Source organism: Monodon monoceros, unplaced genomic scaffold (genome assembly GCF_005190385.1).
Source record: "Monodon monoceros isolate NGI ecotype Baffin Bay Population unplaced genomic scaffold, NGI_Narwhal_1 Super_Scaffold_3, whole genome shotgun sequence".
NCBI lineage: Eukaryota > Metazoa > Chordata > Mammalia > Artiodactyla > Monodontidae > Monodon > Monodon monoceros.
This window is the reverse complement of record NW_021703780.1, coordinates 58,064,249-58,089,412: the sequence shown is the minus strand read 5'-3', so window position 1 is coordinate 58,089,412 and position 25,164 is coordinate 58,064,249. Positions and strand designations below refer to the sequence as shown.

The window sequence follows — 25,164 nt, the reverse complement described above, 5'->3', positions numbered from 1 at the left end:
AGGGAGTGGTGGGGACTTTGGCACATTGGAGGGCAGCTGCTTTCTAGGTCCTGACCAAGTGTTACTTGTCAGCAAAATCTCACGAATGTGAGCCTCAAGTTGCCGGATCTCCACATTTATCAAGAGGGGCTGAGCAATCCAGACTTTTGTGTGTGAAAACTTATGATTTTTAAGACTTGGCAGTTAGTCCAAAAATTAAAAACACAGTGTAGGCAAAGCATAACACAGTTGTAAAAATGTGACCCCATCAGTTCCCGTGAGGCCACGTGGGTGGTGTTGTTTTAAAGCTATGAGCAAGCTGTCTTAGCTGGGTCTGCTGTTCAACTTTAAGTTGTGAAGAGGAGCTGTGAGGTGTGTTAGACCCACCAAGGCTGTGCAGAGATACTGCTTGCTCTGTTCTGGAAATATGATGGAGAGACAAAGAGCTTGGCTTGCTAAATAAAGCTGCATGTGGGTATTGGTCCCTCTGAGCAAGGTCATCAACGGTCAGATGTGGTGCCTCTGTGGGGCCTCCCGCAGTTGGCACCCTTGGGGGTGGTGTCTTGCGGGGACTAGTGAGGTGCCAGCCCTCTTCTGCTTGGGGATGACTCAGCCCTCCCTGCCCCCTTCCCCCACCCCCGGCTCCCCGCCATCCAGTTCCTAGCTGGTGTGTTTCCTCCTTTCACTTCCTGTCTTGCTGTTGCCTTTATGCATTGTACTAACCATAATCCCTCACCCTAGTGAGATCCTGCCATCCCAGGAAGCTCTGTGACTGAAGGCCCAGCTGTCAGTGTTCACTCAATGTTTGCATGGCTGTTTTGACGAGTTTCCTAGTAACGGCCCTGTTAATTTCAGTCAGAAAGACTAATGGAGTGCCTTTTTCTGGGGTAAAAATGTGCTTCCTTCAGCCCATTGGTGGCTCTGATCTCTGACCTCACTGCTTCCTGGGATATTCTTATATAGAGACTTTGGGCTTCTGCTGTCAGTACCACACATTCCTAATTATTTGTGCTACTTCATGAGTAATTCCAAGGTCTGTTTTGGATTACTTACTGAAAGTGGATGATAAAAATTGAGCTAAGATTTCCCATTCCTTTCTGGTAATTTCCAGATGCCCGCATTAGTGCTTTATAGAGAATTTGTTCTTTGCCGTCAAGCTGGTTTAAGTCTAGAATCTGACTTTGAATGTGGACCAAGTGGAACCCACTTGCCTCTCGGGGGATTATTTAGAATTAATAAAATCAGGAATGGGACACTTTTTTTTACTACACATGTGCCTGAAGTATGAATTGTTGGCTGAAGGAACTTTTATGTGCTACAGTTTGTCTAGAGAATTAGGAACTTAAGGGCTTTATTGATTACGGTTAAGCACTTTTATTGAAAAGAACAATGTTTGTAGCTAAGTAGCTGTGTCCAAGCTGAGATGTTTCTTCTCACTTGATCCTACAGTGAAGTCAGTATACAGTGACAACTTGTTTCCATAGCTGCGGAATCTGTTTTCAAAAACACAAGGCTATGATTTCACTGTAGGTTCAGTGCACGTTGAGAAGCTCACATGGAAATGGAAATGAAGCTTTCTTCAAAACACAATTTAAGGACTTCCCTGGTGGCACAGTGGTTAAGAATCCGCCTGCCAATGCAGGGGACACGGGTTCGAGCCCTGGTCCGGGAAGATCCCACATTTCCTTCTCATTTCCTAATACGACAGATGACTCAGTGGAAATCCATTGTACTTTATGTCACCACAATTATCGTGGTGACTAGCCTATCGTGTAGTTGTGGTTAAGATAGAACAGTTGGGTTGGTTGTGTTCAGTAGGTTTGAGCATAAAGGGTGAATCATTTAATTCATTCTACACTCGACTTTTACTATGTTCCAGGCACTGGGGACACAACAGTGAACAAAACAGACAGGAGTAAGTCTTTATTTTACTCAGTTTCTGCCAATACTATAGGAGGCATGGAATTCAAATTATGTGTGCTTGAACTTTTTATAAAGTCTGATTGTAGGAAAGTGCCTGTTGAAATAGGGCACCCATTTCCCCAGAAGGTTAACCCCCGCTTCTGGGGAGTTTTCTCAGAGGTCTGAGCAGAGGTGTGATTTATTGAGCATTTACTAAGGGCTTAGAGGACATTTGACTTTAGTGTATTATCTCCTTTAATCCCCGTGAGAGCCCTGCATCATTAGGTACTATTACTATTTCCCATCTTACAGATGAGAAAACTGAGGCTTGTAGAAGTTAAACCGACCTGCCCAACATCCCATAGTGACTAATGGTGACGGTGTCTTTCTGTCCCCAGAGGGGTTGAACTTGTAGTGGATGTGCTTTAGGAAATGACATTTGTACCTCTGTGGCCATGGTGAGGAAATGTGCTCATATCCAGGCTGTTTAAACGTGTGGGCTGGTAGGACGGTGCAGCGGTGCTGAAGCTTGGAGAGGTGAGGGCTCGATTGTCGTGCTGGAGGACAGCCAAGGACCTAATAAGGAGGGGTAACAGGGCTATTGGGTGTAGTTCTGTGGATGGGAAAAGGATGCCTGCGGAGATGAAATTCTACTGGAGATCCTCTTCAATTATATGTGTATGTGTCTCATTTTTACTGAAACAGAGACACTATATTCTATACCCTGTTTGGTGACCTGCCTTTTTCCCACTCTGGCTATCCCGAGTACCTTTTCTTGGCTTCCGTGGGTTTCTCTGCAGCATCATTAGGAATGGAACATGTACAGACCTGTTATATGGATGGACCATGTTTTATTTCATTGAAATCCGTATTATTAGACATTTTTTATTTTCCAGTGTTTCACTGTGACGCAGTGCTGGAAGAGGAAAGTTCAATCTCTGTGCACCGTTATGATTTTTCCTTAGGAAATAATTGTAGAAGTGGAACTGCTATTTTTTTCTTTTCTTTTTTTTAAAATAAATTTATTTATTTATGGCTGCGTTGGGTCTTCGTTGCTGGACGCTGGCTTTTCTCTAGTTGCAGCGAGCAGGGGCTACTCTTCCTTGTGGTGCACAGGCTTCTTTCTCATTGCGGTGGCTTCTCTTGTTGTGGAGCACGGGCTCTAGGCGCGTGGGCTTCAGTAGTTGTGGCTTGCCGGCTCTAGAGCACAGGCTCAGTAATTGTGGTACATGGGCCTAGTTGCTCCGTGGCATGTGGGATCTTCCCGGACCAGGGCTCGAACCCGTGTCCCCTGCATTGGCAGGTGGATTCTTAAGCACTGAGCCACCAGGAAGCCCCAAGTGGAACTGCTTTTGATGCGTACTCCCGGGTGTGAGTGACCTCCTTACCCACATGGTCAGAGGCACAGGTTATAACTAGGGGGAAAAGGTGTGCATGTGGGATAGATAATAAGAGGGTATCTCATACTTGTTTTCATTTTCATTTCTCTGATTACTTGTGATTTTTCTCCTGAAAACTATTATTGAATTTTCTCTCATAATGATTCCTACATGAGTATTTTTATTGGGGAGGTTAACATTTTTCAGTGTAAAATAATCTTCATGGTTTCTTTGAAAGCATTTGTCTTGAAATCGACATTCTCTTATAATCTTAAAAGTTTCTTTTTCATGTAGGATCGCTCCTTTTTATGTCCCAACTGGTTTTGAAAATTTTAGATCTACATAAGTGGTAAGAGAAGAATACCATGAACTAAGTTGATGTTGTCGTTACGCATTCATTGGCGCGTTTGCCATGTGCTAAGGCATTAAACACATTTGGGTTCAACACTGGCCCCGCCTCTAGGTTCTTGGGACTGTGGGGCGTTGCCTCCAGCCCCAGTTTCCCCATCGGCAACTGGAGGAGGGCCATGACGCAGGCCTGCAGGCTGCCCTGAGTTTTAGGTCAGCATTCCCTGGGGTAATGTACCCGGGCCTGGCCGGGCTCACGGTCACTGCAATAACCGGGAAGCATTCGTGTTCTTTTCCTTGTTGGAGTCATTATGATTTTTTTTAAAGCCAGACTCCACCCGGGGAGTGAGTGCAGTAAAAGCCGGGACCCAACAAGGGGTCCCGTACAGAGAACTGTTCTCTTTCCCTCTCTTCCTCTCTCACTCTTGCCCCGCATTCCCAGGCCTCTTCCTCACTCTGGTTATTATATTACCTTTATCCTTGAGCGTGACAGCTCCGCAGCCACTGTTCTGGCTGGGTGAGGTTTTATCACTAACAGGCCTCACGTACTTGCCTTCCCCGTGGATCCCGACTCTCTCTCTCCCCGTTTCTTGCACCCCACACCCCTTCGAAGTGACAGCACATGCAGTGTGGGCTGCAGGGCTTCCTCATTTAAAACATCTGAGTCTTCTCGGAAAGTTTTCCTCTTCAGAGCAACCGCTTTCCAGCCTGGAATCGCAGAGATTTCCAACAAGCCACCCCACAGGGATTTGGGATGAGCTTCCCACTCCTGCTACACCCTGCCCGGCTTTGGCCAGCCTCTAGGGTTCCTCCCTGGACCTGGGAATGTGGAGAGGACTCTGGTGCAGATCGGGGTTTTCTGATGGGGGTTCGAATTGGGGCAGGGAGCATACGGGCCATGATGCTCCACCAAGAACCACCTCCAGCCTGCCTGCCACCTGCCAGGGTGGCTTACACTCTCTGGCTAGCAGAATGAAATGTCCAGAGGCTGCTGTTTGTCCCGACTTGGTTTGGGAGCACAGAGCGGCTCTGTCGGCCTGCTATGCTGGGGAGGCTTGTCTGCAGAGGACCGTGCTGTAATTATGGTTCCTACACTGGCTTGTGCTACACGGTGCTCCCTGAATGTCTTGTTCAGCTTTTAGGGTCTCTTAGGTGACTCAGGTCTCTTAGGTCTGCGCTGGGCTTGGGCCAGCTGCTCTCACTGAACTCGCTTTGTGCTGCAAGACGCATGAAGGTTCCGTTGGGGATGGAAGAGGAGAGGCAGGCTGTCAGTGAGGCTCTGCAGCTCAGCCTCACAGCGTGGTCTCCTTTCCCTGGAGAGGGAGCTATTTATGGCACATTATAAATCTGCTGCGGCCAGCCGGAGAGACAGGGACTGTTACGTAAGGCTGTCAGAGCGCGCTGCCTTTTTATTCTCCTTTCTTCCTTATTCTGGGAGAGGGCACTGGGCTTACAGAAGGCAGCGTGGCTGGGCACTTCTGTGCTCTGGGTTGTAGCAGAATTATTTTTGGAAACCGGGGAATTGGTCACATGACACTTCTCATTCAGTGAGACCTGACCGATGAAATGGCTTTGTCCTTACTTCGTAGGCATCTGCAGGGGGCACTGCCTTGTATTGGTGGGTTTGCTTCTGTCCTCAGCACAGTTTAGAAAGAGAAGGCTGAGTTATGGGACTAAGCTGGGTCAGAGGCATTTTTCTCCACTTGACTTGAGTGATGGAAATTTTCTCTGAGTGATTCTTGATTTAAAAAAAAAATCGGAGGGATTCACCTTCAGAGCTAGAGAACAGTATGGCCTTAAGAATGACATTTATTTCACACGTGTATGTTGGTGTCCGTGGGTGCTTGTGTGTGCCTGGGCATGAGAGCCTGGGAGAGAGAGAGAGCAAGGGAGGAAAGACACATGTGAGGGCACTGCAGTCGTCTTGGGCGCACATGATGGGAGCATTGACTCACCTGTCCGGTGCACGGGTCAGGGGCACATGACGGGTGCACGTGATGGGGGCCGTGCACATGATGGGCACCGCGCACGTGACGGGCACACCTGTCAGGTGTCCGGGTCAGGCAGACGTGACAGACACAAGTGACAGGCGCAGGTGTTGGGCATATGTGACGGGCACACCCGTGCAGCCCCCATTCCGTGCTCGAGTTCTTCCCTTCAGTCATCCTCGTGGAAACCTTGACAGTATCTGCCTTAGTCTCCAGCTGTCCTGGCCTCTCCTTTTTTAGGAACCCTCAGGCATGCTCATAGGACTTCACAGAGAGCCCTGATTGCCATCCTGGAGACCATATGGCATCTCCTTTCCTGTGCCTTTGGTTACCTCACGTGGCTCCGGCTTTCTGGCTGTAGTTGCTGATATCAGCTCCTCCGAGTATTCTTCTTCATTCTGTGGGTGGCCACACATGCCCTCTCCCAAGATGCTCCTTCCTCTTGCAGCATGGTATAGCAGTAGTTGACATTTTTGAGTAAATAAGAAATGCTTCCCGTCATTATCTGAGATGCTTCTGCCATTATCTGAGAGAAAACTTCGAGCAAGTCGCTTAACCTTTCCCCACCTCACAGAATGAGAACGGTTCTACCAAGCTATGGCATGGATTTATTTTGCGGGACAAATGGCGTTACGCGTGTGAAAGCCCACAGAGAGCAGCATCGTCCTGTAGGGCCAGTGGCTGCTTCTTGGCGGTCCTGCTCTTTCCTGACACCGTTGCTGCAAAACTGCAACTCATCTCCTCCTCCTCCAGCTGTTCAACTCTTACATGATATTTTCTACTCCTTAGCCCCTTGTCCCGTTGGCCAGAAAAGTCAGATGAAGTGGGGAGTGATATGATGGAGAAGTAGGAGAGGAGAAGACCTGCACAGTCGCCCGTCAGCTGTCGGCCAGCCCAACATGGCCCTGGAGGTCAGACCCCCATCTTTGGTCTGTTTGGGGTGTGCATATTTCTTTTTTTTTTTTTTAACATCTTTATTGGGGTATAATTGCTTTACAGTGGTGTGCTAGTTTCTGCTTTATAACAAAGTGAATCAGTTATACGTATGCATATGTTCCCATATCTCTTCCCTCTTGCGCCTCCCTCCCTCCCACCCTCCCTATCCCACCCCTCCAGGCGGTCACAAAACACCGAGCTGATCTCCCTGTGCTATGCGGCTGCTTCCCACTAGCTATCTACCTTACGTTTGGTAGTGTATATATGTCCATGCCTCTCTCTCGCTTTGTCACAGCTCACCCTTCCCCCTCCCCATATCCTCAAGTCCATTCTCCAGTAGGTCTGTGTCTTTATTCCTGTCTTATCCCTAGGTTCTTCATGACATTTTGTTTTCTTAAATTCCATATATATGTGTTAGCATACGGTATTTGTCTTTCTCTTTCTGACTTACTTCACTCTGTATGACAGACTCTAGGTCCATCCACCTCATTACAAATAGCTCAATTTCGTTTCTTTTTATGGCTGAGTAATATTCCATTGTATATATGTGGCACATCTTCTTTATCCATTCATCCGATGGTGGGCACTTAGGTTGTTTCCATCTCCGGGCTATCGTAAATAGAGCTGCAATGAACATTTTGGTACATGACTCTTTTTGAATTCGGGGTGTGCATATTTCTTATACAGGCTTGAGTGGTCTCAGTGGGGTCTTCGCTTTGAGTTCCTTTGCCTCTGTTATGGCAAGAGCATTGTTTTGAGAGACAGTGGCTAGATGCAGGAGAATGATCATTGGTCGAGGACCCCATGAAATATCTGATTCTCCACTGGACTTCGAACAACTTTAAGGACATAAGCACAATACACTCAAAACTGTAATACAGCAACATCTTTGGAGCCATTCAAATCTAGGTTCACATCCTGGGAGAGTAATTTAATCTCTCTGAGGCTGTTTTCTCTCCTGTAAAAAGCAGATACGGATATTACTTCATAGGTTGTGATCCTTAAACGAGATCATGCATGTAAATGAACAAGCCCAGTGCCAGACCTGTAGCTCATTTTGCAAGGAGTGCTGGGGCTCTCTGCACTTGCAAAAAGCACATGTTCATCTTATCACCATGTAAGCAGGCAGCCGTTTGCTCAGAGAAGTAGCTGTAAGATAGCATCAAAGCAAATAGCCCTGGCCAGAGAGGGGGGAACCCTGGTGCTAGTCATGCCTTAGTCAAGATCCTTTGCGAGCGTGTCGGCCTCAAGCAGGTATCAAGGTTCTGGGGTGCTCACCCTGATTTCAAATGGCTCTTTTCCTTTAGGACTATCCACAGCCTGCAAGTTCCTTGGCCTCATGTGATTATTCCTAAGATAGAAACAATGTGGTGAAAAAGTGCCTCCATTGCATGTCCAGGTGCTAAATGCTTGTGATCCCTAAGGTGGGTCTCCAGACTTTTGATTCGGTCTCAGGCCTGCCGTCCTAGGCCTGGCAGGCCATTTCCTTTCATTGTGTCTGCTTCTTCCGGCAGCTTGTCAACCATTGGTCGTACCCACATTTTATAGATGAGACGTCTTGGAACCTGACCCGGGACTGCAGTCAGTAGGGGGTGGCTGGGCTGGGACTAAACCCAGTCCTGTGTGGTACCCATCGTTGGATCTGAGTCATCTTGCTCTGGAGCTGAAAGGGCCTGGGAGGCTGTGGGCTGACTGTGGTCTGCCTTCTCAGTAGGCTTGGGGCTAGTGGGGGCTTCTAAAGCATACTGTGCCTTTAGAACCGAAGGCCCTTGTGGGCGGCAAAATTCTGAAGTTGTTTTCTCAAGGCTCCTGTCGCCTGGTTCGTCAGTCACGTAATGATCTAGGTACTGCTATGAGGGGACTTTGCAGGTTGGATTAAGGCTATTGGTCACATGACTTTAAGATAGGGAGATTGTCCTGGATTATCTGAAGTGTGATCACATGAGCCCTTAAAAACAGAAAAGGACAGAAGAGGAGACTAGAAAGATGCAGCAGAAGGAGAAGATAGAGTGTGTGAAGGATTCGACATGCCTTTGCTGGCTCTGAGATGTAGGGGTCACATGCAGGGACTGGAGAGAGGCCTCTAGGAGCCCATGGAAAGGAGGAAAGGAGGAGAAGGAACACGGGCAGCCTCTAGGAACAAAAACCAGCCCCCGGCTAACAGCCAGCATGGAAGTATGGTCTTCAGTCCTGCAACCACAAGTAACTGATTTCTGCCAACAACCAGAATACACCTGGATACGGGTTTTTCCCTGGAGCTCCAGGAAGGAGCGCAGCCCTGCTGACGCCTCCGCTGGAGCCCGGCGAGGCTCGTGTCAGACTGCTAACCTATAGGACTGTGACTTGAAAAATGACTATTTCAAGCCACTAAATTTGTGGCAGTTTGTCACAATAGCAGTAGAGGGCTGATATGACCCTGGAGAACAATTTATCCCGTTTTGAAAACTTTTGCTGCACTGGGACCTGTTTGTTCAGAATTGCTGAACTGTGACAGTAAGTCAGTCCCCCAGATACATTGGCTGCCTCTGCCCCCCAAACATAAACCTTGAAAGGGCAGGCACCTGGCTGACCATGGAGGGGGTCACCCAGCACGGGCTTCTCCTTGTCACCTGTTGGGCCGCCAACCCCGAAGATCTGTTCTGGTTTTCTCCTGACAGCCTCTGAGTTTGTCCTGGAGGAAGCTCCTCCTTTAGCCCTTGGGAAACAGGTGATCTGTGTTCACAAAGGGCAGCTGTGTCTGCACAGTATGGCTTGGCTCTCCTGCCAGAAGTTGCCTACACGTGGGTGGCAGAGGGTTCATGCTAATAGCACTGGGGCAGTGGGGGAAGGGCTGACTAGGACACAGAAGCCCTCCTGCAGCTCCACCTGCCTGCACTTGGGGTTCCTGGCATGGCTTATCTTCAAGGCCACTGGCTTTTTGTTGCTCATTCAGTCTCTTCTTTGTTCAGATGGGGTGGCTGAGGCCCAGAGGAGTGACACCATCCCCTCAGTGTCACACAGCTCTTGGAGTTTTTGCTCAGGTTCTGAGCCACAAAAATCCCATGCTGGAGGGGAAGGAAATCGTGCACACATGTATTCTGTCAGCAGCAAACTGCATTAGGCTTGAGCAGCTTGGTCAGTACTCTTTGACAGCCTAGGGGCTGGAATCTTGATCACGAGTTGAGGAGAAGAGTGAGGCACCGGACCTGGGCCAAGCGCCCCAGGCGAGAGGCAGGAGATCCCTCTCAGCTCAAATGCAAAACAGCCTGCCTCCTTGGGTACTATTTCCTGCTTCGTTTCCTGGTACCTCTTTTGCTGAAAATTTGACCAGGTTGCAGAATTTCTCACTCCTCTGCGAAGAAAAATCTCTCCTTCCCAAAGGCTCCCCAAGCAGAATCGATAAGACAGAGGCGCTTTCATCTCTCAGGGCCATGCACTCTCACTTTGCTTAAGCCTCGTTTGTGCCCTCTGCCTGAAAGAAGCCTTTTGCTTGGTGTGCCAGGGTTGGCCAGAGCCAGAGAGCATCCAGGGCTGTGGCTGCTTTGTTCCTGAACCCCGTGTGAAGCCTTGGAAATGCCTGCGTACATTAGAGTGAGGGGCAGTAACCAGGTGCTGAGGATCGTTTTCCCATGGGGTTCCCATCACTTATCTCAGTTCAGACCTGGATTCCCCCTCCTGCTGGCTCTGTGACCTTTGGAAAGTTACTGAACCTCTCTGAGCATTCTTGTCCTCAGCTGTAAAATGGAACTGGTAGCAGTACTCAGCTAAGAGAGAGGTGACCAGCGGCAGGTGGTAGAAGTTAGAGGTTCCAAAGCACTTGACATAGTATCTGGCGCACACCATAAGTCTCAACAAAAGTTGATACTGTTAAGATTTTACAATTGTGCACTGCCTTAACAGAATACTGGTGTGGGAAATTGTGAAAATTTAGGAACATGCAAGGGTCACTTCTCTTAGACAGTAAATGAATCATTTTGAGGGGGAGGTGACCACTTTGAGAGTGTGTGAACTTGGAGGGTTGCTGTGTGCTTAACACTGTGCTGGGTACATTATTTGCATCTGTGTCCGTAATCAGTCCGAGAGGTGTGGGTGTTATTACCTCAGAGAGGAGGAAACTGAGGCTGGAGACCTACAGGAACTCATCTCTCTCCTCTTCACCCCAAACGATGTTTTGGGGTCGTTGAGGCCATGTGCTAGGCGGTCTCTCCCACAGTGGAGGCTTGCCTCCTCTGCAAGTCTGATCAGATGCCTGGCTCTGTTTATTTCTGATCCTTGAGCTGTTAGAGATCCTGAGTTATCAGCAGAAAAACTGCATTATGAATAAAAACACTGATAAACAGTTGTCCTAGGAAATTGAGTCCTTAACGGTGCCCTTTTGAGCACCACTCAGCACTCCGCGGTCCCTGGGTCTCCTCACAGGGTACCTGCTGTGACTCTTTCTTCTAGAAACTGGATGAGGGACTTGCAACCCAGATTTCCAGTGGTCTATAAATGAGGCTTCCTGATTCCTGAATTATTGTATATGGATGATCTTACACGTTTAATCGTGACATCACATTTGGTGTATGTTGATCTGTATTGGAAAGGATGAAGTGAGGTTCATTTGAGGCCATTCTGAAGGGCCCATGGGAGGTGGTCTGCATCCCTGGAACACCTCAGGAGTGTTTCAGAAAGTTTCCCCATTGATTTCTGTGAATCTTCAGGGTTAGCTGTGTGTAATTTGGGAGTTTTGACCCTTTGGTTCCTGTATGGATCATAGAACTACAGCTTCGTAGCTTCAGGAAATCCTCAGGTCGTTTGGACCAAACCCCTTGTTTCATTCATTATTATTTATTCTGCAGATCTTTACTCAGTAACTAACAGGTGCTAGGGCCAGCCCATGCTTTCAAGGAGCTCCCACAGCCTGTGGGAGAGATGAGTCCTAGACAGGGGGGTGATGAAGGTATGGAGGTTTGCCAAATACAGAGAAGCTTTCCCCAAAGTCTGTTCCATGAAATAAATGCCATGGGGCCAGATATCCTGTGGCAAAAGGTTTCACGATATAAATACAATAGGTTTGGAAATGTTGGCATATGGATATTGGCGGAGAGTCCAGAAAGGTGCCTGATTCCGAGAGTCTGGAAATGATACTTTCAATGATAATGATTATTTTGAGACTGTGATATGTACCTGGCATGGATGTAAGTGCCTTATGTGGATAATCTTATTTTATAAAATCCAGTGATTTGGGCGGGCCATAATTTATAAACTGCTTTTGTATTGATAGAGATTTAGATTATTTCCCACTAGATTTTCGTGGGCTAAAGATTGATCTTTTTACTTCAAGAAGGGTTTCTCAGTGCAGTGGAATATTATCCAGCCTTTAAAAGGGAATGAAATTCTGACATGCTGCAACATGGATGAACCTTGAGGACATTATGCTAAGTGAAATAAGCTAGTCACTAAAAGAGAAATACAGTAGGATCCCTCTTATAGGAGGCACTAAGAGTAGTGAGTTCATAGAGATACAGATAGACAGCATACTGGTGGCTGCCCCGTGCTGGCAGGAGCGGAAGTGGGGGATTATTGGTTAACGGATACAGAGTTTCATTTCTGCAAGATGCAAAGCATTCTGGAGATGGGTTGTGCAACAGTGCGAATGTACTTAACACTCCTGAGCTTAAAGATGGTTAAGATGGTACCTTTTATGTTATGTGTTTGTTTTTAACCACAGTAAAACAAAAATACTGTTCTGGCAAAAAAGTCATATGGTGAGAATTAAAATTCACAAATCATGGGATATGATGGACCTCAAGTTGGTATGTATGTGAATGCTGAATATACACATCTGTGTGCTTAATTATTTTAACTGGGGTTTGAGATGAAAAAAAATCAATTGGAGTAGTTTTGTTCTACTTTAAAAAAAAAAAAAAAAGAGGGCTTCTCAAGCTTTTGAAGGCTTTGCCAGTTGATGCCCATAAAAAGGGGACTTTGGACTTGAATGTGGTTGCTTGAGTTCCCCTTGAGGCTTGAGTGAGCACGGGCTGGTGTCTCCAAAATTTGTTTTTTTGAGAAAATGTTTGCACTTACTTGAACTATTTGGCTGTGTTTCTGAGTTAGTGTGTGAGAGCTGTAAGTTGAAGCAAAGGTACTAGGAGGAGGGACAGTAGTGATTTGGGGCTGGTGATCAGGATTTAGGCCAACTCCCTCATTTTATAGAAAATGAAAGCAAACGTTGTAAAATCCATGATTGAAGTTCTCTTTAAGAAATCTTTATGTTTTTGACCCTTTGTTTTAAAAACCACATTGATTGGTGGGGACAGATGGTTACTAGACTTATGGTGATCATTTCATAACGTATGCAAATGTCAAATCACTATGTAGTACACCTGAAACTAACAAAATATGGTATGTTAATTATATTTCAACTTTAAAAAAAACCCTATTGATTTCAGGGGGACAATGGCATTTTGCAAAGGGAGAAACTATTTCAAACTTTTGTGTAAGGATCATATAGACTGCGTCGAAGTACAGATTGAAGAAAATTCGAATGAGGGTCCAATCCATTAATGAGTTTTCAAAACCTTTTAGAGCCCGTGTTCATTACCTACCATTTCTCTGTGTAGAGCATCCTTCCACGCTGATCAATTCATATCTGCTCTGACACTTCCTTTTAGCAGCTGCAGAGTTCACGTCTCTGTGGCTGCACCGTAACTGGCTCCATCCTCTCTGTTACGTGTTAGCTTGTTCTTAGCTTTTCACTGTGATAAGCACCCTTGGTCTGTGCATCCTCGGGCCAGAAAGCTACATGCATTTAGCCAAGCTGTCCTGAATTTATTACCCATCTCTCCACTATAAGTTTCTCAAAACTCTTATCAAATTGAGCATTGTTACAGTTTTTAAATCTTTGTCAGTCTGATAAAGAGATTTTTTTGGATCACAATTAAGGGTCCTGAAAATGTTTGGTTTGTGTACTTCTTTTTTGGGGAGGGGAGAGAATCTTCATATCCTTTGCCCATTTTTCTTCTTTTAAGTGTCCCTGGTTTAATTTCACTGCCGTGCCTACTTAGCTCGTATTCCCCACCTCTGAGTTCTTTTTGTCCATCTGTTTAATAGGGATAGCTCACAAGGTGTGGTCCGAGTACCTGCAGCTCCTCGGGAAGAGTGGGGTCGTTATGTCTTTAAATATCTTAGAGTACCCTATAACAATAGCTTAATTGGTTCCCTTCTGGAAGGTCTTCTAGTCCACTCCCTCAGGCCTCTGCTGCCCACAATATTTTGGGAGTTCTTCTTGAGAATTCCAGGGTTTTTCTTACTGGGCGGCTTCTCCGTTTGTCTGTACTTGAATCACTGAGGAGATGTTGTTGATACAATCCTGTTTTTTATCTCTGGCTCCCTATCACTTTTCACCAGGGATGTACAGGCTCCCGCACCTCTTCCTACTTTATATTTGTATGTTCATTTTAATGAGGGCAGGGAGTTTATCACCATTTACAATAGGAACTCTTGGTGTATTTTGGTAAATAACTTCATATTGAGGGCTGTAGTTTGTTTCCCTTCGTCACTGACTGCACCATGTTGAGTAAATCTCTGTTAACTTTACTCTTTTTTCTCTTTTTTTCTTATTTAAAAAAAAAATGAACTGTAAATATATTATTACTAGAACAGTAATTCTCAAACTTTCTTGGTCCCAGGAAAATGATTGAGGATCCCAAAGAGCTTTTGTTCACGTGTGTCACCTTGATTTACCCATATTGTATTAGAAATCAAAACAGAAAATTTTAAACCACAAGGATTCAGAAGTACACATTCCCTTCGTTAACCTTCAGAACAAAGGTATCATCACACATCATGGAAATCTCTGGAGAGCTCCATCGTACCATCTATGAGAGAATGATAGTGAAAGTACCTTAGAAAATCATTTTGACCTTGCAGACCGTTTAAACTGGTCTCAGGGAACCCCGGGGGTTCTCAGGCCACACTTTGAGAACTGTCCTGCTGAAGAATGTTTCTCAGGCTTTCTGTCTTGTTCATGATGGTCATGTTCGGCATTTTTTCTGGGTATATGTGTGCATACCCACAGTATGTGGTATGTGGAGGTGGGCTTGGAGGAAAGGGCCCTTGGCTGAATTGAAAGTTAATGTCTAAGGTGGTAGCGCTCTCCTGAACCGTGTGGAGACATCTCTTGCATGTAGGTTTGCTGTTACTGGAACCAAGTGGGGTTCTCAGTAGCCTCTGCCATGCACCATCCCTTTTCTAGCAGGTATTTTTTAGGCCCATCCAGATTTTACGCGGGGGTGTGGACCCTGGGTCAGGCTGATGTTGCTGGAATGGCCCCTAGAGAGAGTGACCTGCTAGTCCCCAGACCCTTAACCTGCTGCCCTTGGATTCCTGAGAGCCTATGAATGGGCTGATTTTCCTGAACCTGCGTGTGTTTTTTTGGCATAAGGTCTGTAGTTTGCATCATATTCTTAAAGAAGTCTTCTAATTTCATGCTGTAGCTTAAGGTTGGGGCATGCCGTAAAGCTCTTGGAGAGTTGAGAATATACGGTGGCTGGAAAGGGTTTAAGAGAGGTATCACATCTTATATAATTCAATATACAAAAAAAAGATGGCTTTTTTTTAGAGAGGTGCATGTCTTCCCCAGGATGCTCATGCATAGCTCTTCCCACGCTCCATGTGGCTGCCAGGTGACCTGGGTATGCTCATTTCAGGGTAGGTGTCATCATTTTAGCTGTGGTCCAGTCTGTTGATTTGCTTAGAGCTGCTTCAAGACAGGTTTCAGTTAGTAAATGAAGCCACACACTCTGTATTTTGTTCTGTACTGGTACCTGATTGGTTGAATGGAACTTCCCTTGCAGTTCTTTTATCGAAACTGAAGAATTCAATTGGAAGTACCTTGGCTTGAAGGAAACAGAATTTACAGTCTGATCCCACATCATCTCGGGGTCCTTATTTTCTGAAGATTCTGTTCTTTTTTTTTTCAGAGACTCTAAGTCACTGAGCTCCTCTCTCTGGATTGTCCCATAGATTCCCCGTGAGGAGCCGCTGCTGGTGTGCCAGACCTCCTGGGGGCCGTCTGCCCGACTGCCCCTGACTCCGGCAGCGGGGTCCCCGATGGCAGTGGGCACCTCCCCGTGAAACCTGCCAAGCTGGACGCCACAGCTCTGCACGACGACACTTTGGCCAACTCCGTGCCCCCTTCGGAGGCGTGCAACCATGCAGTCCTAGCCTGCAGCCCGGGCATCCCTGAGGAACACTATGTAAGCGAGGCTGTGGAAGATGCTCCCGGCTGCAGAGGGTACCGGGATGCCTGCACCATCACTGGTAAGGGCACCTCTCCTTGCCAGGAACGGGGGAAGTCAGTGAGGGCCGTGGAAGGGTGGGGCCGTAGGAGTGGGTCCCGGGGAGGGGTGTGGAGAGTGGGGAGGGACTACCGAAGTGCAAAGAGGCTGAGCTTTGGGATCATGAGACTGGCCATCCAGAACTGACTTGTCTGAGATGAAGACAGCACCTCATAGAACTGTCGTGAAGGTTAAAGACGGGATCACTGAACCTTGAGCAGCGTCCCTGGCCCGTAGCGGGGCTCAGTGTAGTTTGGCCCCCTGCCCCTCTCTCTGAGGCTCAGTTTCTTCAGACATAAGATAGGTGTAATGGAAATAACATGCCATGATGCTGTGGGCTGCAGCAGTGGGGAACTCCCTGCAGCACCCTTTGTACACTGTCAAGTTTTGCACAGACAAAAACTTTGTCGAGTTTTGTCAGTCATGCCTTCCCAGTGTCTTGAGAACAGGGCGCTCATCCCCCAGCGCGCTGGCGACATCTGCTATTCAGGCACATTGTAACGGAGCTCTCGTTTGTGTCTTTCCTCAAGGGATCATTGAGACAACTGCTTGGAGCCCTCACAGGAGGGGGCTCTGAGTGGGAATGGTGTGTAGTTTTCCCCTGTTCTCTCTCCAGTTAGGCATTGAGGGCCCCCAGCCCCACCCCATGTCAAGAGCTTCCTGGGTGTGAGGGGCTTGGAGGTGCCGGGATCCCAGCCGAATGCCTGGGTGCTGACCCCCTGAGCTCCCGATTGCACCAGGGGCCTCCCCTCCACGTGTGCACTAAATCCTACTGCTGCTTGCCTGTGCCCTGAAGGACACGCTTCCGGCCCCCGCCCTCTCTCTACTACACCATCCGTTTCTCCTTGCTCCTGGATCTTTTCTGTTAGCACAAAAGCATGCTATCATCTCTCCCTTCTTAAAAAGAATCCTTCTTTGCTCTGCTTTCCCTGCAGCTAGCGCCTGTGTCTCTGCTCTTCGGTTTGCTCTGTTTTTCCTCCTGTTTTTCTCCTGTGCCCACCGCGAGCAGGCTTGTGACCCCACCGTGCCCCCAGTGCTGACGGCCTCATTCGGTTCAGGGGTCCATCCTTAGCCTTTTCAGCAGGAGTTGACACTGCCGACCACCCCCTTCTCCTGGAAATACTGTCCTCCCTTGGCTTTGGGTCCCGACCTTGCTAGCTGCTCCCCTCTGGGAACTTTGGGGGCCCCGGGGCTCAGCCCTTCACTCTCTCGGGTAACCCACGCCCTAAGTGATCTCACGCGGGCTCCGGGATTTAGAATGTGCTTCTACGCTGAGCACTCTCCAGTTCCTGTCCTCAGACTGGACCTTTGCCCCGAAGGCCAGATGTGTCGGTCTGACTCCACATAACAACACTTGCACTTAGACGCCTGTTGGGCATCTCTGACTAACTTGGCCAGAAATGAACTCCTGATTTCCCCCTCCACCTGCTTTCTTTGCGGTCTTTCTAAATGGTACTTAATCCTTCCAGTTGCCCAGGCCAGAAGCCTTGGAAGCATTCATGACCTCTGTATTTCTATCAGACCCTGGTTTGCTGGGAAGTCTGTTGACTCTTTGTTCCCAGTGTGTCCAGAGTTTGACTGGTTCTCACCAGCCCCACAGTAACTACCCTGGTCCAAGCCACCTTCATCTCACGCCCAGATCATTGCAGTGGGCTCCTAACTGGGCCTCCTGTTTCCCTTCTTGCCTCTGTGCAATCCAATCTCTGCCCAGCCAAAAGAGTGGCTTTTTAAATACAACGTCAGGTGGTTTAACTCTTGTGCTCCAAACCTCCAGCGGGCTCCCTTCTGACCGTGGCCTAAGTGACAGGGCTGCCTGTGCCCCTTTGACCTATCTCCTCTTCACTCACTCCATTCCGGACACACTGGCCTCCTCACTAATTCTTGGATACACCCGGCACATCCCACCTCAGGGCCTTTGTTCTTGCGCTGCTCAGCACCTGGATCGCCTTAACCCTAGATGTCCTCCTGATTCCTTCTTTACTTTCTCCAAATGGCATTTCCTTAGAGGCCTTTTGTGACTCCCCTGCATAGAGGGTGGTCCACACCCACCTTCCCCATCTCCCTTACCTGCTTTAGCTGTCTCCCCATACTTAGCCGTGAGTACTACATGTTTGTATTTCGTTGACCAAACTTGCAGTAGAATAGAAACTCGCTAAGGGCAAGGACTTTGTGCACCACCGAGTCCCAGTGTCTGAAAGAGCGCCTGCCTGTGGCCAGTGCTCAGTAAACATTTGCTGAATGAATGAGTTGTGTCATTTAATTAGTACTGCATCCCCATTAAATGGAGACTGTTGTCCTGTTTTTACAGGTAAAGAGACTAAATCAGGAAAGGTTCAGCATCTGGCCTAAGACCCTGAGCTCTAAGGGGCGGGGCTTGCGTGTAGGTCATGACCCCCGGGGTATGTGTTCCCTGCCACCTGCCCCCCATCCCCCACCAAGGAATATTGTCCAGTTGGGTGGGGACGTAGATGAGTGGAAATAGGCTGTGCAGAATGGTTACACCAGTGATAAGCACAGCACACGGGAGAGCATCAAGGAGGGTGCCTGGGTGAGCCTTGGAGGGGAAAGGATCCGGGAGACTAGGAGGCAGTGGCTTGGTAAACAGGAGCGTAAACACAGACACTGTTACGTGTTTAAGACGCAGCCCGACAACGCAGAACACGCTCAGGTTAAAGTCTCATTTGTCGGTCACCGAGAGGAAGACACAGAACAGAAAACATTTTCCAGAGATCTGGAGTTTCTCCGAGAATGCGTATGTGGACTCCAAGGGCTTTGCCAAGTGCAGTCCTGGGAGACCGTTTGGCACCCGGCCTCTAATAAATCCACGCCACCCACAGTTCCTGGGGAGCGCTGAGATGAACAGCAGACTTTTTGTTCCTCTTTAATTTTTAGGCAAAGCCCAAATGCCCATCACAAAGCCCTGCTCCCCCTCTCCCTCCCCTTATCCTCAACCTAGGGATATCACATTTTGGGGTGCGTCATTTTCTTCTTGGGGCAGTTTAACAAGATGAGCCGATAGGGTGCCCATGCTGCCTCTAGTTACGTAACCCATTGTGCTTCCAGGGCAGCGAGTAGTCTTAGGATTTGCCCCAACAAGCAAGCTCAGAGAACTGCTGAGTAGGCACAGAAGCTGGCTGTGCTGAGGTGCTGCCTGGGTCGGGTGCTAATGGGGGATCGCTGTTCGCTCTGAACTGCTGTTGGAGTTTCTTTCTGCACATGGCATTGGTATGTCAGTTTGAGCAGCCCGTGAGGGCCCAGCCTCTGCCAAGACTCTGCCCAGGCAGGCTCATTCGGACAAGCTCATGTGGTAAGTGTGTTTGCCCGGCATGTCCACTGTTGCTTTTCTTTGTGAAAGTTGCGGCCGGAAGGGTGAAAAGGCCACAGGGAAAGTTGTTTCTCTCCTGTTCTGTTCGGCTTGGCGGGTTGTCCTTGGACCTGGGGTGGGGAATTGCAGTATCGAGTTACTGACAGGCAGAGCAGAGGGACCTCGGAGGCTGCTCACCCCTCAGCCCCTCATGCAGGCTCAGGGGAGGCAGGTGACCCCTGCAGGGCCATGAGCAGTGGGTCTGAGTTGGGACCGGGCTTCTGGACTCCACCACCTTGCTCTTTGAAATTCTCTGCAGCGGCTGACCACAGTCTCTGAGGCCCCTTCTGGCCTCTCCTACTGATCCTCCTGATCCTGTGTCTTATCCTGGTTTCTTAAAGCGTCACCTGGTGTCTGGGTCAGCAAGGAATTTTTCAGGAGGTGAAGAACAGTGTCAGGCAGGGTGTCTCCCCCGCTCCTTCCCTCTTTTCTGCCCCACTTCTCTTTTTTTCTGTACTAAACGTGCTTGGCCCTGTACCTCCATCCACACCCCGGTGACGGCGAGCTTGCTAATGAGTTCTGCCCTGGCCTGTCTCTTGATGTGGGGCTGGCGTTGCTCCTCACTTCCTCCAGGCTGATCAGAGCCTGATGATCGATGGCCCGTCTGGTTTCTGTCCCGTCTGTGTGCTGTTGCTCACAGTCTGCTGGGCCACAAACCAGTGAGTTCCTCAGAGGCATGAGCTCCTCTCGCCCTGTTCTATTCAGTTTTAGGTTTCAAGACAGATGAGACTCTGGATGGGAGATAATGGAGATGCTGTGGGGGGTGTGTGTGTGTGTGTGTGTGTGCGTCTGTGTATTTAAAGTATTTTCAGGCTTGTTCAATAATTCTGTTCAACTAGCATCTGTTCGAGGCCAGCTTTTTGCTGGTGTCCGTAGATGAGCTCTGGCCTCTCCCTCAGAGCCCTGGAGGTGGGCAGAGGTGGAAATGACTCGCTGTGACCCGGACAGGATTGCTGCCACTATGCTTATGGGAACTGTCCTGTCTGGTGTCCTTGTCATCACAGGGCCACCATTTCAGATTTGTCCCTTTTCTGTCACTGATCGAAAGCCATCAGAGTTGATGATTTGTCCTCTGAAAACATGCTCAAATTAAAGTATTATGGACTTTCTTTTATGAATTGAATGTAAAATCTTGCTTGTCAATTCCTGTCTAGAATAAAATTTTTACTGTGTTTTCCATTGAAAATATATGATGTAAATGGTGCTTACTTGGCTAGGTGAAACAGAAAAGAATGGACAGTGAAACATATCTTCTTTCACAGAGAGAGAAAACGTGAATTAGAATCTAGGGAATTACAAGTTTTTTTCAAATTTATCATTTAGAAATGTTCTTTGCTTCTTCTCTCAGTGGAATGGCCCCTATTTAGCAGTTGGTTTGTTTTTGCAAATGCAGTGCAGGAGGAGGGCCTTGTTATGCTGATTTTAGAGCTAACACTTAATCTTCAGCAAAACACAAAACATTCACATTTGCCTTTTAAACATGCTGTAAATGAGATTGGGAGTTACCAGCTGACCTTGCTTCTCCATTTCTCATCCTTAGGTGAGTGGGTAGAATATTTATCACACAAGGTTTTGACATATATGGTAAAATTTAGTTAAAATATATTAGTAAGATTCTTGACATGTGATTGGGAGGCTACAGTTGCAGGTGCCTGCTATATTTTTATCCTCCTAATTGGTTTCGTTCTGAATTTGAAGCAGGTTTTTAATGCACCTAATGTATTGGTGTTAGTCCTTGCCTACTTTAAACCATTTTAGGAAGCTGGCAAATAATAAATTACAAGAAAAGTAAAGAGTAATCTTATTAAAGAATTGATCAGGGGTGCTTTGGTCCCAGCCACAAATACTATTCCTAAGGGTGTTCTTTTAGATGCCAAGTTTTCATAATGGATTTACATGAATTTGTTTTGCAAGTATTAGAGCAAGTGTCACTTCACACACACTTCGTTCAAGATGCTCTTTAGTGGGACTGAAGCAGCCAGATGTGGGCCTCTGCCGTCAGCACCCTGTTTGTCCCACTTTGCGGAGGTTTGCTGTAGGGGCTTTCCAGGGATTCAGCAAGAGAGGGTGCTGGGTGTGCCTTGCAGCTGGGTTTGGATGTTCTCCCAGCCACACAGTTCACTGGTGACTCTGGGACTCACGGCCCAGAGAAACTTGACTTTCTTCTCTGGCGTCTGATCTTGTGTGAACATTGACAGACTTGAGCAAATCAAGTGAAACTATTATGAACAGAAACTTTGTAACTGTAATTAGACCTGGAACAAATCAAATTTTACAAATCTTGTATTAGTCAGGGCTTTCCTGAGAAAACCAACAGGATATATATATATATATATATATATATATATATAATATTACATATATATATCATACTATAAGGAATTGGCTTACGCAATTATGGAGGCTAACAAGTCCCAAGATCTGTAGTTGGCAAGTTGGAGATCCAGGGCAACCAGTGGTGTAATTCCAGTCCAGAGATTAGCAGGCTCGCCATCCTAGGAAGAGACAGTATTTCAGTTTGAGTCCAAAGGTAGGAAAAAGCTGATGTCAGCTGGAGGGCAGTCAGGCAGGAGGAATTCTGTCTTACTCGAGGGAGAGTCAGCCTTTTTGTTCTCTTCAGACCTTCAGTGGATTGGATGAGGCCTGCCCACATCATGGAGGGGAATCTGCTCTACTCAGTCTACCGATTTAAATCTTCATCTCATCCAAAAACGCCCTCACAGAAACACCCAGAATAATGTTTGACCAGATATCTGGGTACCCCATGGCTCAGTCAAGTTGACAGCCATCACAGATGCTAGCAATGGCTGACACGTATTGAGTAGTTGCTCTGTGCTTGGCAGGCTTCCAGGCACTGCTCTGGAAACTCACTTTTTTCTCAGCACAATCCTGCCGAGCAGGTACTGTTATCACCCTCACCTTTAAGGAGGTGCAGAGTGGGGTGGCCTGTCCTCTCATGGAAACCAGGCATCCTTGGGTTTACAATCCAGTAGTGTTGTTTTCTGGCCCCATTTAACTTCCTTCATTGTGGATTTTTCTCTTCTAATAATTTCATTTAACTAGGGTTTTAAATGATGAAAGTAACACATGCAAATGGTAAAACTTGGAATTGTACCAAAGCATAGTCAACGTAGGGTAACAATCACTCGTCCATCTGTACAGTTTAACCATTAAAAAAAATCATTCCAGGAAGTTTTTATGCACATAATTCCTTTTCTAGAAATACACAAATGGGACCATACCATATACCCTAATCTGCATTAAAAAAATTAACTACTACTTACGATTGTTTCATTACAGTACATAGAATATTGCCTTATGCTTTGCAATGGCTCTATAGTCACTCGTTTGGCTGTATCGTTATCATCTCCATTTATTTAAACCAGCTGTTCTCAGACATGTTTTTTTTTATAACAAACATTGTGTACTTCCTCCTTTATTAATCAGAAATTAATAGACAACGAATCCCTCTAAACACATCATCTTAGAAGAACCAGTGTAATGCCTTACTGTAATGTAAAGGAGAAACTAAATTAAAATGATGGAGCCTGGATTCTGATTGTAGGTGTGTGGACCTGGCCTCATTAGGGTATGTAGTGAGCAGGCAGGCACTGCCCCTGCAGACAGGGTTGCTGTGCAAGTAGCAGCTATAAGGGCAGGGAGTTCATCATACTCGCCACTCAGTGGCCAAAAAAGAGCCTCTGTTTTTTGTCAGTCCCCTCTTGACAGATGCTTTAAGTTGTTTCCAGTGTTTGCTTTTTAACAGTGCTCCAAGGAACAGCGTTCTTGCGTGTACATCTTTTGGGTCACTTATCGTGCATGTCTGTGGGCTAACAGGAAATGTGCATTTAGGATTTTGCGTGCATCACAGCACGGCCCTCCAGAGAGCCTGCACCCATTAAGTGCCCAGCATCCATGTGGGGAAGTGGCAGTCTCTGAGTTTGATCAACCATTTTCATCACGGTTAATCAGCTAGTCATAAAAAATGGTATTTCATCTTATTTTGTTTCTTTTTAATTATGAATGAGTCTCTGCCTCCTTTCTATTTCATTTTTTGCAAACAACCTGTTTTTTGTCTTTGCTTATTTTTCTAGTGGGTTGTTGGCCTTTAAGAGGTATTCTTGAGATTTCATTGTGTGTACAGAGGGTAGGGCGGTGTGCCAGGTTGAGATTCTTTTATATTTCGGAAGGGGAAAAATGTCTTGAAAATAGTTACACAGATTACAATTTAACTATGACTATGTTTGATATTCACACAAGTACAGGGTGCTAAGAGATTGTATAAAGGGGATTTCTGAAGTGGCATTTCTTTCTCTTTTCTTTGGCCACGCCACGTGGCTTGTGGGATCTTAGTTCCCTGACCAGGGATCCAACCCAGCCCCTTGGCAGTGAAAGTGCAGAGTCCTAACCACTGGACCACCAGGGAATTCCCTGAAGTGGCATTTCTAAGAAGGTTTCTGTGGGAAAGTAGTCTTGGCAGAAATCTGAAGGATAAGTAGGAGATAGCAGGAAGGGAGGGAGGGAAAGAGCATTCCAAGCAGTGAAAATAGCATGAGCAAAGGCCCTGTGGTGGGAAGATACTGTGATAATAGTAGCTAACATTGATAGAGCACTTATTATGTGCTAGACACTGTCCTAAACACCTTTTGTGTCTAACTTCGTTTAATTCTCATCTGTTAGTTATCTCTTGCTGTGTAACAAACTTCCGCAAACCTTGGCAGCTTGAAACAGCAAACATTTATAGTTTCACATATTTCTGTGGGTCAGGAACTGAGGAGTAGCTTAGCTAGGTGGCTCTGGCTCAGGGTCCCTCATGATGTTGCAGTCAAGGTGAAAGCTTGCACTGTGGAAAACAGTCTGGTAGTTCCTCAAAAGGTTCAACATACTAGTTACTGTTTGACTTACCAATTCTACTCCTAGTTACGTACCCAAGAGAATTGAAAACGTAATTTCCACACACAAAACTTTATGTGAGTGTTCCAAGCAGCATTATTCACAATAGCGAAAAAGTAGAAGCAACCCAAATGTCTATCCAGTGATGAATGGGTAAACAAAATGTGGTATATTCATACCATGGAGTATGTATAGTTCAGGAATAAAAAGGAATGAAGTACTGATACATGCTATGGCATGGATGACCCTTGAAAACAGTGTGCTCGTTGAAAGAAGCCAGACACAAAAGGTCACATGTGAAATGTCCGGAATAGGGAAATCGAATAGAGACAGGGGCCAGCAGGCTTTCTGGTTCCAGAGGGCGCTCTTGGAGAACTTTTGCTTTCAGTTTTCCTTTCTTCTCTCCTTTGCTTCTTTCTTCCTCTCGCCACTGCGTCCCCCTTCTTCTCTCCACCTCTTTCTTTTTCCTCCCACTCCTTTTCTCTCCTCCGTGCTACCTGTTTCCCCATCTCCCTACTCCTTCCCTTCTCTCCTTCCTTTCCCTGTGTTTCCCCTCCCCCACTGCATAAAAAGAAACAGTTACAGTTTTTAATTTTTTGCCTTGTAAAACAATTTGACAACGGAGGTGGATCTCGGTTGGTGAAGACATGGTAAGCCTCGCCGTCCCGTTCAGTCAGAACCACTTAGGTAAAGACAGCAGGTTACAGGGAGTGCTGCGTTAATGTTCTTTGGTGTTTTCCAGCATGTGGGAGAGGTGAGGTTGGCCTGTTGTAAAGCTGGCCCTTTTGCTGTAGTGTCTTAGGTAACAGGCTTCCTGTGATAATGAAGGGCTTTGTAATGCTCATTGGGAAACACAGGGGTTTGTTGTGAAGGTGTGAGCTTGCAGGTGAGGGGATGGAGGGAGGAGGGCCTGTCTCACTCTGCCTGCAGTTCCTAGGCAGGACATCTTCTGAATTCTTGGGTGGAGGTAAACGTGCTGGGAGGGGAATGGAGTGAAGAGGAGGCTTGAAGGCTGGGAGTTCTGGGAGTCTTCGGGAGGGAAGTGACCTCTGGGAGAGGAGGAAAGGAGAGAG

General features: G+C 47.0%; 1 protein-coding gene across 10 annotated transcripts in view; it reads left to right on the top strand.

Annotated features, from left to right (window-relative positions):
- Positions 1-15,533: 15,533 nt before the first annotated feature.
- The window catches only part of TRAK1 (trafficking kinesin protein 1), a 104,231-nt gene continuing 94,600 nt past the window's right edge, over positions 15,534-25,164 (top strand). For 4 of the 10 annotated variants that reach the window (XM_029243167.1, XM_029243173.1, XM_029243172.1 and 1 more), the window contains exon 1: positions 24,312-24,741. Coding sequence is in view for 3 of the 10 variants with exons in the window: in XM_029243175.1 (XP_029099008.1) it covers positions 19,051-19,141 (91 nt within the window). In the remaining 7 variants the exon portion in view is untranslated. Of the gene's footprint in view, positions 15,818-19,035; positions 19,142-24,311; positions 24,742-25,164 lie in introns of those variants that run through there. The other 6 variants (XM_029243175.1, XM_029243174.1, XM_029243178.1 and 3 more) reach the window with 3 other exon arrangements.